The sequence below is a fragment of the Podarcis filfolensis genome (assembly GCF_964270895.1).
Source record: "Podarcis filfolensis genome assembly, chromosome: 2".
Classification (NCBI taxonomy): domain Eukaryota; kingdom Metazoa; phylum Chordata; class Lepidosauria; order Squamata; family Lacertidae; genus Podarcis; species Podarcis filfolensis.
The window spans coordinates 43433740-43450405 of record NC_139605.1 but is presented as its reverse complement, the minus strand read 5'-3'; the positions used below and the strand labels follow the sequence as shown (position 1 = coordinate 43450405).

At 43.5% G+C, this 16666-nt stretch overlaps 1 protein-coding gene across 2 annotated transcripts in view; it reads left to right on the top strand.

The window, feature by feature from the left end:
• CACNA2D3 (calcium voltage-gated channel auxiliary subunit alpha2delta 3) overlaps positions 1-16666 on the top strand; it is a 488574-nt gene that overhangs the window by 380812 nt on the left and 91096 nt on the right. For both annotated transcript variants that reach the window (XM_083602945.1, XM_083602944.1), the window contains 9 exons: positions 4127-4198; positions 4491-4552; positions 7220-7287; positions 8920-8965; positions 9111-9208; positions 10394-10487; positions 12483-12578; positions 13706-13827; positions 14467-14547. In XM_083602945.1, the coding sequence (XP_083459071.1) occupies positions 4127-4198; positions 4491-4552; positions 7220-7287; positions 8920-8965; positions 9111-9208; positions 10394-10487; positions 12483-12578; positions 13706-13827; positions 14467-14547 (739 nt within the window). The remainder of the gene's footprint in view (positions 1-4126; positions 4199-4490; positions 4553-7219; positions 7288-8919; positions 8966-9110; positions 9209-10393; positions 10488-12482; positions 12579-13705; positions 13828-14466; positions 14548-16666) is intronic.

The following is a 16666-nucleotide window of genomic DNA, read 5'->3' as shown; positions in this document are numbered from 1 at the left end:
TGATAAAATTTTACAATCATTATTTATTATTTCTATTTGAAATTTTGAATCTTTTTCAACATATCCATTCTCTCTAAGGTCCTTTTTAAACATTTCATTTACTTGAAAATAATGCAACCAATCATATACATACTTTTTTACTTGTTCATAAGGTTTCATTTTTCATTTTCCTCCTTCTTTCACTATCAACTCACCATAGGATTCCTTTTGGTGTACCGACCTCCCCGCTGCACCAAGGATTCCCTGCCCGAGCTGCTTCAGGTCGTGGCGGATGTTCTCCTGGAGACACCTAGCTTGGTCGTCCTAGGGGATTTTAACATCCATGCCGACACGACCTTACAAGGGGCCGCTCGGGACTTCGTGGAAAGCATGGCCTCCATGGGGCTGTCCCTGCATAAGTCTGGCCCAACCCATAGCCATGGACATGCCTTGGACCTGGTGTTTACCTCTATGGATGTTGGTGATCTGACACTAAGTAAAAGCGAAACGAAAGAAGTGCCATGGTCAGATCACTTCCTGGTGCAACTGGACTTCTCTGCGACCCATCCCCTCTGCAGGGAGGTGGGACCAATTCGGATGGTCCGCCCCCGCCACTTAATGGATCCAAATGGTTTCCAGAGAGTGGTAGGGGATGCTTTATCCCATGTTGATGGCCTTTCAGCTGATTCCCTGGTGGCCCGCTGGAATGTGGAGTTAACCAGGGCTATTGACTGTTTGGCTCCGAAGCGCCCTCTCCGATTGCATGGAGCCCGGACAGCCCCGTGGTTTTCCACGGATCTGAGGGCAATGAAACAATCGTTGAGACGGCTAGAGCGCCGGTGGCGGATAACTCATTCCGAATCTGACCGGACACAGGTTAGAGCTCAACGTCGAGCCTACCAAGTGGCGATAGCGACGGCGAAGAAGAATTTCTTCACCGCCTCTATTGCATCTGCAGAAAACAGCAGCAGGAGACTTTTTCAGGTGGTTCACAATTTAGCGGAACCACCTGCAACATCGGGGCCCAGTACGGGCCACATGTTCTCCTGCAATGATTTTGCAAAGTTTTTTGCAGATAAAATCGCTCAGATCCGGGAAGAAGTAGACTCCACCGTGGGAGCAGGGCCGGGGCGGGAGAGTGCTAGAGTTCTGTCTAGTCAAGTTGAGTGGGATCAATTCCAATCTGTTACCTCCGAGGATGTGGACAGGCTGCTTGGACGAGTGAAACCAACCACCTGTCTCCTGGATCCTTGCCCATCCTGGCTTATAAAAGCTAGCCGGGAAGGACTGGGCGATGGGCTTCGTGGGGTGGTGAATGCTTCCCTCCGTGAGGGAGCCTTCCCAGACCCGCTGAAAGAGGCGGTTATTAAACCGCTTCTTAAAAAACCATCTTTAGATGCGGCCACGATGGCCAACTATCGCCCAGTCTCAAATCTTCCATTCTTGGGCAAGGTGATTGAGCGAGCGGTTGCCGAACAACTCCAGGCACGCCTGGAAGAAGCGGACCATTTGGATCCCTTCCAATCGGGATTCAGGCCTCATCATGGGACTGAAACTGCCTTGGTCGCACTGGTTGATGATCTCCGGCGGGCTAGGGACAAAGGTGAGAGCTGTTTCCTAGTTCTGCTGGATCTCTCAGCGGCGTTTGATACCATCGACCATAACATCCTACTGGACCGTCTTGAGGGGCTGGGAGCTGGGGGCACTGTCATACAGTGGTTCCGCTCCTTCCTCCTGGGCCGTGTTCAGAAAGTGGTGGTGGGGGATGAGTGTTCAGACCCCTGGGCTCTCACTTGTGGGGTGCCTCAGGGTTCTGTCCTCTCCCCCATGCTTTTCAACATTTACATGCAGCCGCTGGGAGAGATCATCAGGAGGTTTGGGCTGGGTGTTCATCAGTATGCAGATGATACCCAGCTCTACCTCTCTTTTAAATCAGAACCAGTGAAGGCGGTGAAGGTCCTGCGTGAGTGTCTGGAGGCGGTTGGAGGATGGATGGCGGCTAACAGATTGAGGTTGAACCCTGACAAGACAGAAGTACTGTTTTTGGGGGACAGGAGGCAGGCAGGTGTGGAGGATTCCCTGGTCCTGAATGGGGTAACTGTGCCCCTGAAGGACCAGGTGCGCAGCCTGGGAGTCATTTTGGACTCACAGCTGTCCATGGAGGCACAGGTCAAATCTGTGTCCAGGGCAGCTGTTTACCAGCTCCATCTGGTACGTAGGCTGAGACCCTACCTGCCCGCGGACTGTCTCGCCAGAGTGGTGCATGCTCTGGTTATCTCCCGCTTGGACTACTGCAATGCACTCTACGTGGGGCTACCTTTGAAGGTGACTCGGAAACTACAACTAATCCAGAATGCGGCAGCTAGACTGGTGACTGGGGGCGGCCGCCGAGACCATATAACACCAGTCTTGAAAGACCTACATTGGCTCCCAGTACGTTTCCGAGCACAATTCAAAGTGTTGGTGCTGACCTTTAAAGCCCTAAACGGCCTCGGTCCAGTATACCTGAAGGAGCGTCTCCACCCCCATCATTCTGCCCGGACGCTGAGGTCCAGCGCCGAGGGCCTTCTGGCGGTTCCCTCATTGCGAGAAGCAAAGCTACAGGGAACCAGGCAGAGGGCCTTCTCGGTAGTGGCGCCCGCCCTGTGGAACGCCCTCCCAGCAGATGTCAAAGCGATAAACAACTACCTGACATTCAGAAGACATCTTAAGGCAGCCCTGTTCAGGGAAGTTTTTAACGTGTGATATTTTACTGTATTTTTGGTTTTTATGGAAGCCGCCCAGAGTGGCTGGGGAGGCCCAGCCAGATGGGCGGGGTATAAATAATAAATTATTATTATTATTATTATTATTATTATTATTATTATTATAGGAGACAGTTCTGGTCTTATGACTATTTCTCACTGTGTGGAGTGTTTCTTTGCAGACCTTGGTTCCGAAAGGTCATCTAGTCTGGTGAGAAACAAGTAATATCACAGTGCAGAAGGATCCCAGTTGGAGATATATAGGGTACCCATCGCCACGTGCATATTTTTTTTTGCAAATTTGGATGGAACTCTTTTAGGGTTTCTCAGAATTTCTTGCATGTTCTATCCAACCCAGAAACCCCAACACTGAACATGCCCATGTAGTTTAGTAGAAGGGAGGGAGAAGGTGGAACTGACTGGGAGGAGGACATGTCAGAAACTGAAGAGGTAACAGGGTTTAGTGAGCAGGAAGGGGCTGTGGCAGAAAGCAGTCCAGAATCAGCAGCAGAAGCAGAGGGGGGGGTCAAGAGGTGAAGTAGAGGCAGGCTGCTGAAGAGGCCAGGGAGTCTCCCCCTCCTGCTGTGAGTAGCTCCCAGAGCATGCAGAGAAATGAAGAAGGTGGAACATTGAGAGAACCTTAGGCTGCTGGGGGAGGAACTGGGGGAGGAGCCTTAGAGAGTAGTGGGAAGATGGGAACCTTCAGTCCTCACAACTGGCTCATTGGGGCAAGACCTACTGGGAAGAGTTGCTGTGATTGCTAGGCCTGTGCTGTTTGGGTTCTTTTCAATAAACAATTAACTTCACTGACACTGGGTGTTTTATTGCTGACCTGCTCCTGACTCTGGCTCCTGGCAGCCATTATATTTAAAAATGTGTATTTTTTTTTAAAGTGGGTTGTGTCTTGTTTCCATACTAATCCTTCTCTCCCTACAAGCAGAAGCTTCCATTGAAAGTAGCAGCTTCAGAAAAGTGATTTTTTTTTGTCAGAACAATGGCCAGAAGAGAAAAAAATTAATTTTGATGCTCACCACACAAGGCTGCTGCATGAAAAACAAACAAACCTCATATTAATTGTGTCCACACACTTAACCCATGACCAAGAAGACTGCGGGAAAAGTTTTTTGCTGAGAGGACGTTGCCTGAAGATGTCTAAGCAGAACCCTGTGGATCCAAATATGCATTTTTATCTATCCTATCAGGTTCTAATCTATAATCCATTAACATGAGTTGAAAACCTCTCATCCTTGGTAGTTAAATTACACGAAGGTGGAAGGTTACTGTGTGCACACGCCTTCGGCAGCTATGCGAAATATCTTCGTTTTGCCCAAATACGCGAACTACAAAGAAGATAATTTTTCTCTCATTCCTTGTTTAACTATATGACTGTATTTTACTTTCAGCTTCGAAATGCAATGGTGAATCAGAAAACAGGAAAATTCTCTATGGAAGTGAAGAAAACCGTGGACAAAGGGGTATCGTATAGAAAATACTTTTTCAACTAGAAGTAAAACAAATAATTGCTTTTTAAAAAAACACCCACCCACAAACCATTGGTTTAAAGTGTATGTTTGGAGTGGAAAACTTTCCCTGAGACATGATGTCCACAGTGTTTATTAATTGTGGGTCAGATATAAACATTTGCATGTATGTGTGCATATTGCTGTTATTAATCTTGTCACAGATTTTAAGTTTGCTTTTGCATTTAACCCTGCAAACCTTTCCTAACAGGCATGTTGTTGTTTCTCTTTCCTTTTCTAAATCTAGAAGCGGGTGTTGGTGATGACAAATGACTACTATTATACAGACATCAAGGGGACTCCTTTCAGGTAGGGCTGGCCATAATAAATGGAACATTTCATCAGGCTCATTGCAGTTGCAAGCCTTGCGAGCTCATTAAAATCTCATCAGGAGGGGCTGACAATAAAATACTCCTGGACAATGCTGCAAAGAGCAAGGGAAAAGGTTTCCGAACGTGCCTTTTCAGGTTTCATTCAGGGATGGGTAGTTTGTGAAAGGTAAACTCCCTGGCTGTGATCTGGACCTTCCATTCAGGAAGTCCTCCGTTCCCTTCAGTGCTTGGGGAAAGCAGCATGTGTGTGTTCCTGTCTCTACTGAACTGCCCCTGCCACACCAGAGAAGAGGCAGCTCTGCTTGCACAAAGCTCTGGGAAAGGAATGGCGCCATTTAAAGAATTACACTAACAAATGCATCTCTTGTGTGCACCATGGATCTGAACTGAGGAGGCTTGTTGAGCCACAAGCCATTCAAAGTATGATATTGTGTGTATGCAGCCTCTCCTGACTTGGTGTTAACTAGACTGAAGAGGCAACAAGGGTACAGCAGGACTCCAGAGCTGTGTGTTTAGCTCTTCCCCAAATTTCCAAACGTTCCCTGAGCCCCTCATGGAGAACCTAGGAAGATAAAAGTTCTCTATTGTTTTCATGAATATGAAAGACTCCCCACTCCAGAAGCTCATTGCATGAGAGGTTGCGAGAATTTGTGTGGCTCCAGGGACAGGCCTTCACGTCAATAACACCTGTAAAAGGCTCCAGGCTGCAAGTGGGTCTGCCTGTAGTAAGCAGGCAGCTTACTATTGGCTGTGGCACCAATGGGCCCCCAGTTCTTCTTCTTTCTGCCCAGTTGTGCAGTAAGCCCCTACTGCCTGCATATCAGCTCTGAGTCTTAGGCATCAGACAGAGGAGAGCCAAGTGGCAATGGAGCTGAGAGACACTCCAAAATATACCAGAGCGAAGAAGCCTGTTGTAGCTCAGGCAAAATCTCATCCCAAATCGGAAGCCTTCTGGAGTCCTTCCTGTCCAGGAAGATCCAATAGCCAATCAGGGTAGGTAGTCCGGAGCCTGAAAATGCATTGCTGCCCAGATGTTTTGGACTACAACTCCCATCATCCCATCCAGTCTGGGGATGGGAGTTGGAGTAAAAACATATGGAAAGTGCAATACCTCAAGAGTGGCCTCTCCCTGTATGAACTGAGCCGGACCCGGTGATCACCATCTGAGGCCCTTCATGTGCCTCCTCCACAAGAGGTCCACAGGGCAACAACATGAGAGCAGGCCTTTTCTGTGATGGTTCCTTGCTTGTGGAAGTTTCTCCCCAGGGAGGTTCATCTGACGCCTTTGTTACATATCTTTAGGTGCTCGGCAAAAGCATTCTTCTTCTCCCAGGCCTTTTAGATGGGGGAGGATTGTTTTTGTTTGTTAATATGTATTGCACTGTATATTTTGTGCTTTTATATTGTAAAGCGCCCTGTGACCCTCTGATGAAGGATGGTATGGAAATAATAATAATAATTTAGTGAAAGCTGTTGTAAACCATAGTTCTGGTAGCTCACTGCACCAGTAACTAGCACAGAAGCCTGAAGATTACCGGATTCTGGTAATGGCTCTTGACATTTGTGGCATCCATGCCTCAGGTTGGCCCCTTGTCTTAACTCTGCTGTGGATCTGGATGCCCATCTACCTATGAGAGAGCAGTACAACCAAAACAGAAGTGCAGTGCAAAAGCTATTTTGTAGAACATTGTTTTCCAGATCCTTGCCTTTCTATTGTGGGTCTTATATTGATAAGAGATAGTAGTGTGTAGATGGTTTAAAGGGCAGAAAAGGAAACGTGCTTTTATAGCATACATTTCTGTTGTACCAAAAAAAGAGTCTTTGGAATTTCCTCTCCAAAGGTTTGTAGATTCTCAAACAAATTAGATACCTGACCACAGAGAATAGATTGCATCTCCGAGTGGGAACCATGTGGGCTTTATCCTATTGATCTCTTGCCAGGCCTCCAAGTCACCTGTACTGCAGTTTCATGAATGCTTTAGAAAACAGAGGAAATGTCTTCCAGCCCTTCGTCCATGCTGTACATTATATAGTAGTAGTCCTCCGTGTGTGACCGTGTTATATGGAGAAGATAAGCCCAATGCGGTATTATTTCCATCACATAAAATATTAACATGCCAAAATATGCAACAAAGAATTATGCCAAGTGGGTCATTATGACCCCCATTAACACATTCTTGTATTTCCTTGCACTCAGCAGCTCTACTGGCGCCCAAACTATCAGTAAGGGCAGTCCATTCCCCCCCCTCCCCATGCACACAGATGACTTTCATTTTTGAGCCTCCATCTCGGTGAGCCCATGGGCATGTTCAGATCTTGGCTGGAAAATGAAGCAGCTGGAAGAACCACTCTGACCTTGGTGGGGCTTGCATTTGAGCTTGCCAGAGAAGGCACGGGTTACTGCACCCCTAAACACACAAATAGATACAGTCCATTGCTCCTGGCACAGTAAAAGTGAAATGGCACTGAAGTGGCTGGTTGAGCAATAAATGCAACCACCAAGGTTTTGGAAACGACACTGAAATTCTAGTTTCTAGAGCACGGACTAAAAATGCTTGGAGAAATTGTATATATTTTCTCTTGAACTTTCCTAACTTTGTGTGTGGGACAGATTTCATGGCCTGCTTTTTGTTTATCTGCACAGTTTAGGTGTGGCTCTCTCTAGAGGACACGGCAAATATTTCTTCAGAGGAAACGTGACTATAGAAGAAGGTAGCATTTGCACAGCAAATCAGATTTCCTAGGCATTGGTTCAACTGTTGCATGATAATGGGGCTTAAGGCATGGAGGTCTCTCAAGCAGTTTTTCTGCTTTATTGTCCAGTGACCTTGTGCATGTTTTGGACGTGTGTGTGTGTGCATGCACACATATCTAATTGGATGAAAGATATATGTGAGAGATTTATGGGGACAATGCCCAAAACAAAGATTCATTGTAACATAGAAAGCGGCAACATGGCTGCATCATTTTATCCCTCACTTTGTGGGCATCTTTGTGCTAGATTTGTGGTTTTAATTGATTAGGCCTATTAGGTGGATCGGACCGCAGAGCTATGCAGCCACCTTGCTTGCCCAGCAGGACAACCCCCACCCCATCTGTGCCAATTTGTGTTTTTCATGGTCAAAGCATCATCATAATCAGAGTATCAGATCCTCTACTTTTACTATTTGAATTATACCCATATGCCTGCTAACCACGGTTGTGGGACTCTTGAATGTTTTAGAGCCAAAACATACGAGAGAACCTGGGTCCTGCTGTTCAGACAATGATAGCTGAGGTTGAGATAGAGTTTTCATTCCCCTGTAGTTACTCTTGATAGATAGTTCCAGCCTAAACCACACATTCTGCATGCAGAATTTCCTTGGTTCAGTCCCTGGCATCTCCAGTTAAGAGGATCTGGATTCAGGTAATGTGAAGGACCTCTTTCTGAAACTGCCTGCCAGAGTGGACAGCATAGGGTCTTCTAAAAGGCAGCTTCCTATGTTCCTCTGTAAACAATCACCCAAGCCTACGTTGGTCATCTTAATTTTGTATTAAAAATTCTGTTTTGTCATCTCAGTCAGTAGAGTTTGAGACTCATAATCTCAGCGTCCTTTTCCATTCCTATCCTCAGCTACTTGCCTTTTTGACTATCTCTCATACCCACCTCCTATGCTTTTTTATGCCTGTGCGTCTTCATGAGTTTTGTTTTTTTAAAAAAACTTTTAAAAAATACAGACAGCAATAACAAAAGAGCATATGTAACAGTACCACAAGATCACTAAAGGAATAGAGAAACACACTGGGCTATTTCCCAACACTGCAGCTTCACTGGTGCAACCGGCTTCTGTGCATGTGATGGAACTTCCTTTTCCTTTCCTGTCCCCTCCAGCTCCCTGCGCACTCATAAAAGTATATTTGGGTAGTGTACTAGGAGAGGAGAGGAAAAGGAAGTCCTGCCGCATGCATGGAATTCCACTCACTCAGCATTGGATACAACCCACTGATTACAATCCTTAGGATATCATGCTTGTGGGACAACTAGGGTAAAAGCGCCTGTTGTCTTAACATGCTTGAAGACCAGCTTGAAGTTTGTACAGGTGTCTTCCAGCTGTCTAACCTACGTGGTCCTGTATATATAATGATATTCAGTTCCCAAGGTTTAATCAAATGCATTCCCTTGGTTCTTGCATATTTTTGAGTACTGATAGAAATACACTTAATTTAGATTAGTTATGGTATATAACCTAGCAGTCCCTTGCCTACCCCAAAAAAGGAGGAATGACTGTCATGAACTGTATACAGACACTGAACTGATGCTGATAGCTTTCAGAAAATGACCCTTGTCACATATTCCGATTTCAGGATTGAATGATTTAGAACAGCCTGATGTATCTTTGGCAGACGAATGGTAAGTCTTCAATAAAGCATGCTGTTGATTTGTGTTGCCCTTTTTGTTCATGCGTGGTGTGCCTGACTCCTCCTGCAGAATGACAATGGGAGATCATGCTTACAAATATTTGTTGAAATTATTTTTAACCATGCTATGTTCTCAGGTCATATTGCAACACAGACTTGCATCCTGAGCACCGCCAAATGACTCAGCTGAAGGCTATTCAAAACTACCTCATGGGGAAAGAGCCATTGCTTCCTTGTGAGTTGTTGATTAATTTTGATAAGTATTCCTCCAAACTGTATTTGCCTTTTACAGCTTCATTTTTAATGCAATACACAGGAAATGGGCAGCGTACATCATTGGTGGGGGCCTGAGCTTGCTTGAACCATCAAATCAATAGCTGGTCTAGGCAAGCTTTTTTCTCTCAGCCTCCGTTCCCCCATCTGCGATATTGGGGTTATAATACTGACCTACCACTGAATGGATTATAACACAATAAAGATTCAGAAGCTCTTTGAACGCTACACAAACACTAAGTATCCTTTTTATTTTTTGCAAAAATTTTATTAGTTTTTACAATATCAGCGACAAACAAAAACATAAAACAAACAAAACATAACAAACATAAATCATAACCTTATTGAAAATAACAGTTATTTACTTTGTAAAACGACTTCCTCGTTTCCCCTTAGTTGAATTTCATTGCATATCCTTATAACGGTTTTCCAAACAAACACTAAGTAGCCTTACTTAAGAAAGTTCTATTTGTACTGGATGTTATACAGCAGACTGCTGGGTGAAACCTTTGCTTGCTTCACTAGAAATACATTGGCATGTATTACTGAGAAAACCAAAATGGATTTTGATGTTCAGACTGTTTGATGATCATACCTGTATGTGCTTTGGTAACAAAAACTTAATTGAGCTGTGGTTGGGATGTGAGACAGTATTGTCTGCAGCACAACCTTACACATGAAACTGGGAATTTTCCATTGCTGGCCACAGAAAGCAAATGTTCCATGTGTTCATTTAATTGTGTCTTCTATAGTTGGTACTGGGACAGAATATGGGTGGTGGTGGATCGCAACCAGTATTGTGGAATGATGCTACCAAGCATGATAGTACCTGGATGAAATATAGTATGGACATATGGAACTCATATAAGGATTAGTGCAAGGAATCCAGGAAATTTAGATTTTCATGTGCAAGAGAAAGATGCTAGCCATGGTATGTGAGATTTCCCTCCTCCCCGTCTCATCTCAAATAGGTGAGATTTCCATCACATACGTACCTACAATTTCTTCTGGGGCCAGAGTCCGCAGTGAAGTATACAGTCTCTAACAACAGACATGTAGCATTCCTGCCAATATCTACTGACTCCAAGTTTACTGTTGTAAGAAGGCTGCACACATGCTCCTTATTAATGCTTTTAAAACTTTATAGGTGATAAAGAATTAATACAGGAAGTACTGTTTGATGCAGTGGTCAGCGCACCAATAGAAGCTTATTGGACCAGCCTTGCACTGAACAAATCAGAGTAAGTGAACAAAGCATTGCTTATGATTCTTTTAATAATGTCTTCACTCGGTTACATACATTTATTTTTCACCAATTCATTCATTGTTTTAAATATATGATGCACAGAAATAATTCACCTGCCCTTATAGACTCTTCCATTTGTATCAGTGGAAAGATTCAATTCATGTCTACATTCTAGATACCTCTACATGTCTTCATACCTCTACATGCCTACATACATCTTCTGTACTAGAGTAATGGGTGTTATATATTATTAAAATACTACTTCCAGAATAATGACCTAAATCATAGATTTCCAATGTGGTGTGATCCAGCTATTGTTGAACTCCAGGAGCCATCAACCCAAAGCCAATGGCCATACTGGCTACCCCTGATCTAGACTGTTCTCCTGGTACAGGCTTTGCTGTCCTGGCATCCTGAGAGTGCCACTACTCTCTCTTCTCAGGTGCTGCTACCAACCGTTGGCATTTTCTAAAACTGGGGCTGTGATGTGACTTCACTTGGAGCCCTGCAATGTAGAGTTGCTAAGCTATTTCTCTTTTCCTTTAAACCCATTACTAAAACAAAAGATTGGGCAGCTGTGTAGCTATCCTCAGTCCCATCATTCCCCCACAATCATCCACTACCCGCTGTAATGAGCAAGTGAGCTGTACATCAGCTGAGGAGGGAGGCTGACGACAGAGCCTGCAGCATAATGGATGGGAGAAATGAGGACTCTCTCGTCTTCCAAGTTAGCAGCCCATTAAAGGGCCGTGGGGGGAATCTCTATGCAGCCACCTGACAACCCTCATGGCGTCATTTGTTCTGGAGCAGCAAAATGAAATTGCATGGACAGCATTTAATTTAATAATAATTTTTAAAAAACAAGATTGACATGCAGTGCCCCTGCTGACTTGCTCTCAGAGTGTTTTGCATAAAATCAGTGCATTAAAGCCACATTTTGAGGCCATTAAAAACCAATTTTGAAAAGGGAAACTGGGAAGGGAATATAGAAGATTCACTTAAGGGACCAATTGGGCAATGTCTAAAAGCACATGAAGAATAGTGGAGTGTCATTTTTTCTTTTTTCTTTTTGAAGGGTAAGCGGAACAATGAAAAACAATATCCTGGCTTTGCTAGTCCTTACTCCTAAGAATGCACAGGGTTGCAGCCTTGTCCATAGAGCATCAGATTAGAGCTGGGGAAATTTCTGAGATTCCCCCCCCCGTACCCCTAGAAAAAGTTCGCCTCACATAATTTCCCAAGAATATTCTCCACCATTAAATTAAATTAAATGGTAGCAGCCCACTTTTCTCTGCCACTAGACCTCAGAACAATTCTGGGTCCAGGGCATTGTGCAAAATGGATGCAAAATGGTGGCCACAATGTCAACATAGTTGCTTCTGCCATCATGACCAGTGCCATATATATATTAGAAATTTAGGTGAAAACAGAAGAGGCTGTGCTACAGCCACTGGTAATGGTGAACCCCACAACCACCCCCTGAAAACACCTGCTAGGTAATTTCTTATTCCCCCACCTTGAAAAAGTGAGAGAAATGGTGCTCCCACCCATCAAAAAGTAGGGTGTATTGTTGTTGTTATTTTGTACCCCACCCATCTGACTGGGTTGCCCCAGCCACTCTGGGCAGCTTCCAGCATATATAAAAACATAGTAAAACATTCAACTTTAAAAAGCTTCCTTATACAGGGCTGCCTTCAGATGTATAGAATAATTCAGATAATTTCAAGCGGCCATTTGCACACAACTATAGGTTAGGGAGATTGTGCATCTGTGTTGACTGCTTAACAGTTTATCCTTTCAGTCCAACTCCCACTGATTAATTGGGGAAATATTTTAATTTCAGTTAAAGCTTAAGTTGATTATTGTATTTATTAAAACTGATTAAAATTGCAGTCCTGGTTTGTGCTTGCACTTCTTGTGACCTCAGAATATCTGCATACCATTTACCGTCTGGAAATGTAATTCTTCCTTGTGTGTTGCTCTCGTTTAGAAATTCAGACAAGGGAGTGGAAGTTGCCTTCCTTGGAACTCGGACGGGTCTTTCTCGTGTCAATTTGTTTGTGGGACCGGAACAGCTAACTAATCAGTAAGTAGTATATGGCAATGTAAGAAAGCAGTACCGGAAGTAGAGAACCATGCACATAATTTTATATAGTCCCTTCTTTCCCTTTCCCACTAGTTCTCTGCATTCTAGTTCAGATTCCATGTGTCAAAACAAAGGACACCTAAGTTCTGCTGGGCCATGTGTGAGCTTCAGCTGTTGATTTAGGAAGCCCTGAACAACTTGGAGCCTGGCTATATGAGGAGATACCTTCACCTCTTTAGACCAGACTAGCCAGTATGATCTCAGAATGAGGTCCTCTTGGTTGCACTACAGTCTGCAGAAATGCATCTGGTAGCAACCAGGGAAGGCCTTCTCTGTTCCAATTTAATTTGGGAAGCTTGTACATAACAGATTGTTCATTCAATTTTCAAACTGTTTCATCCTGCCTCATCACACAAAGAATGCAGATCTGTTTTTAGCAGGTTTAATACAGCTCATATACCCCCAAAAGGCAATGGATATCTATCCCCTTGACCCCCCCCCACTTTGAATCTCCCAAGAAAAATGGTTCCTCATTTGCACCCAATTCATCATGCATTGCTAGCTACAAAATAACATTTTAAGTGAGAATGCCCAGAATCTCAAGACTACTTTACTATTATTATTTGTTATTGTATTTATTTGTCGCTTCTTACACCAACCAAAGGGTCTCAAAGTAACCTACACAATCAAAACTGAAATAACAAAAATACAAATATTGAAACCAAATATTGAAACATCAATAAAGTAAGGCCTAATGTGCTTTTCTGTTACGCTTCCTGGAAGATGTTCATTGCTTACTTACTGGGGCTACCTACAAGCTGAGGAGGAGACAGGTTTTCCAGCTCCTGTTTCTTAGCAGCAGCCATGCTTATTCACTGCAGCATGTTTATTTTAGGTGCATTCTACCTGGGAAGGCATTGTAAACACAGTTGTAACCAGGCGCATGTGGGGCTGCCATCCTGACACCAGTGACTCTGGTATCTAGAGGGTAGCTTACATTATTCTAAAGTTACTTTCAGGAGAACTAAAGAAAGAAGGAAGGAAAGAAAGAAAACTTTTGTTTTTTAAGGCGCTTAAGATGTAAAAACCAAAACAGGCAAACATATTATGTTTTCTTCTGTTTCAAGAGACTTCTTGACAGCTGGAGACAAGGAGAATATTTTCAATGCTGATCATTTCCCGCTTTGGTACAGAAGAGCTGCAGAACAGATACCAGGAAGCTTTGTCTACTCAATCCCTTTCAGCACAGGTTTGTCATTTAATTGTGCTTCGATTCATAGCTAATTCATACACTCAAAACCACTTTGAGAAACACGTGAAATGTGTGGTATAAAACCTTTAAGTAAATAAAAAGAGGGAAGGAAGGAAGGAAGGAAGGAAGGAAGGAAGGAAGGAAGGAAGGAAGGAAGGAAGGAATTGCACCCATCAATCCAGATTGGTACCCAATATTTCTGCTTACTTAAAACTACAGGCAGTTAAGATTTGCAGGATTTAATTTAATATTATGCTGTAATTTCGCAGTTTCTAATTGCACTGTGCACACAAAGAACTGTTGTTTAGCGTGAACACACAAACATACTGGCTTCCAGGGGGGCAGCCACAGTCCTTTAAGCCCCTCCTTTGAGCTCAGCACAACCTAGCAACTAAATTAATGTGTGGCTTAGCATGTCATTCGAATGTGGGGTCATGGTTAATCTCTCCCCTCCTTAACCAAGGTTTGTTCTTGGTTACAGATTATGGTTTAGCAGGATGGAGCTTGACTACAATCTCCAGTTCAGATGACATGCAAAGCTTATTTTAATCTGCTACTGTGAAAACATACCACCAGTTGTTTAAAAATACATAGTTAGAATCTTAATTTGAATAACTGCTTCTTTTTTTATTGTAGAAACAGCAAACAAAAGCAATGTGGTAACAGCAAGTACTGCCATTCAGCTTCTAGATGACAGAAAATCTCCAGTGGTAGCAGGTAAAAATTATTGCTCCTTTTCTATATCAATATTGTAAACAGGCTTTGCTTTCTTATGCTACTTAGACTTCCTATAAAAATTCTCACTTAAAGACTGTTTTGGAAGTAAGTTCAATGAAGTGCAACTTAATGACCTAATGTCTGGACCATCGCAGGCCTCCTCACCTTAAAATGCTTGATTCTGAATGCCCTGAAGACACGAAAATCCTTCATTATAAGTTGGAAGGGGTTTAATTTGCATTAACAAGGCAGTATTTACCGAAATTTCAGTATGGCAAATCTGAAATCACAAACCTTTCTTATTATAAATTTTAATTAACATAGGTGGACCCTTATTAGTCATACGTGTGTATGAAGTTAGCTGCAAATGTATATATTGAGAATAACAATATATACAACTGGCTTAACAGGAACATCAATGGACAACAGTACTTCTGAAGCAGCACTGGAGTTCACCAGTGTTTTCCACAAGCTATTTCATACTCAATGTCCTAACTTCCTGATGTTGCTGCCATCAGCCCCAGCCAGCATGGCCAAGAGTCAGGGTTGATGGGAGCTTATTTCTAATATTTGTTTTATTCCCTTTATTTAATTTATTGACCACCCTTCATCCAAGGATCACAGGGTGGTTTACAGGATAGAAATAAAAAACACACAATAACAAACAAAGCAATGCCTCCCCGCAACACATAGTTTATAAGGCCATAGATGGTTTAATTAGCCAAAGGCCTGGGAGAAGAGAAATGTTTTTGCCTGGTACCTAAAGATATGTCACAAAGTCACCAGGTGAGCGTCTCTGGGGAGAATATTGCACAGCGGGGAGCTACTTCAGAAAAAAACCCATTCTCATATTGCCATCCTCTTACTTCCCATGGAGGGGGCACACAAAGAAGGGCCTCAGATGATGACAGTAGTCACACCCGCCCTGTGAAACACCCTCCCATCAGATGTCAAGGAAACAAACCACTATCTGACTTTTAGAAGACATCTGAAGGCAGCCCTGTTTAGGGAAGTTTTTAATGTTTGATGTCTTACTGTGTTTTAATTTGTTGGAAGCCGCCCAGAGTGATTGGGACAACCCAGCCAGATGGGTGGCATATAAATATATTATAACTACTACTATTACTATTACTATTACTATTACTGTTGCAGGGTCTGGGTTGGTTCATATTGGGCGAGGACGTTCTTGAGGTATTACAGTATTTAGACATTTAAGGTTTGAATTGGGCTCAGAAACTGATTGGCAGCCAGTGCAGGCAGGCCAGGTTGGGTTTAATGTGCTCAAACCATCTTGACCCGGTGAACAGCTTGGCTGCTGAATTCTGCACCAGCTGAAGTTTCCGAACTGTCTTCAGAGGCAGCCCTGTACGTTGCAGTAATCTAACCTACAGATTACTAGAGCACAGAAAACAGAAGTTAGGCTATCCCTGCCCAGGTAGCTGCGCAGCTGAGCCAGCAGCCAAAGTTGGTGGAAGGAGGTGCAGTCCAGCCATATCTGAAGAGCACCAAACTGGCTGGATCTGGGATACTCCTTATGTAATGATACAAATGTGATTAGTGAAAAAGTATCTTTAAATTGTGGTGTGAAAAGCAGTATTTTGAGTCAAACCATTCTGAAATACATCTTCGCTATTCACAAACCTTTCACTCCCCGACAGCAGTCTTTTATTCTTTGCTTCTTATGGTGTTCTCCCTTTCACATTGTAAAATTATCAGTCACTGTGTAGTGAAATCCATGCAAATATGAAAGAATCCTTTCCCGTCTACAGGTTGAGATGAGGTATCTGGGCTGCTTAAAGAAAGAGAACTTGAACTTTCAAGAGTGGGACTGGGCTGGCATATTATCCTGGTGTGGGTGCGCATCTTTAAGTTGACCTGTGTCAGTCAGGTACAACAATCCACCCTCCCACCCAACTTCCAGAATACTGGATTTCCTGGTTTCTGTTCAAGGCAAAGTAGGCGTTTTGGGTACACAAAAAGTACAGACTTCGTATATGAGCTGGTGTGTGCATAGAAAGAGGGCCTGAGGCTGAAATGTTACTGGGGGCAGAGCCAATAGTTGAATAACCAAATTAGAACTTTGTTCACATAAAACTATGATATAAATTGTTGCAATGTT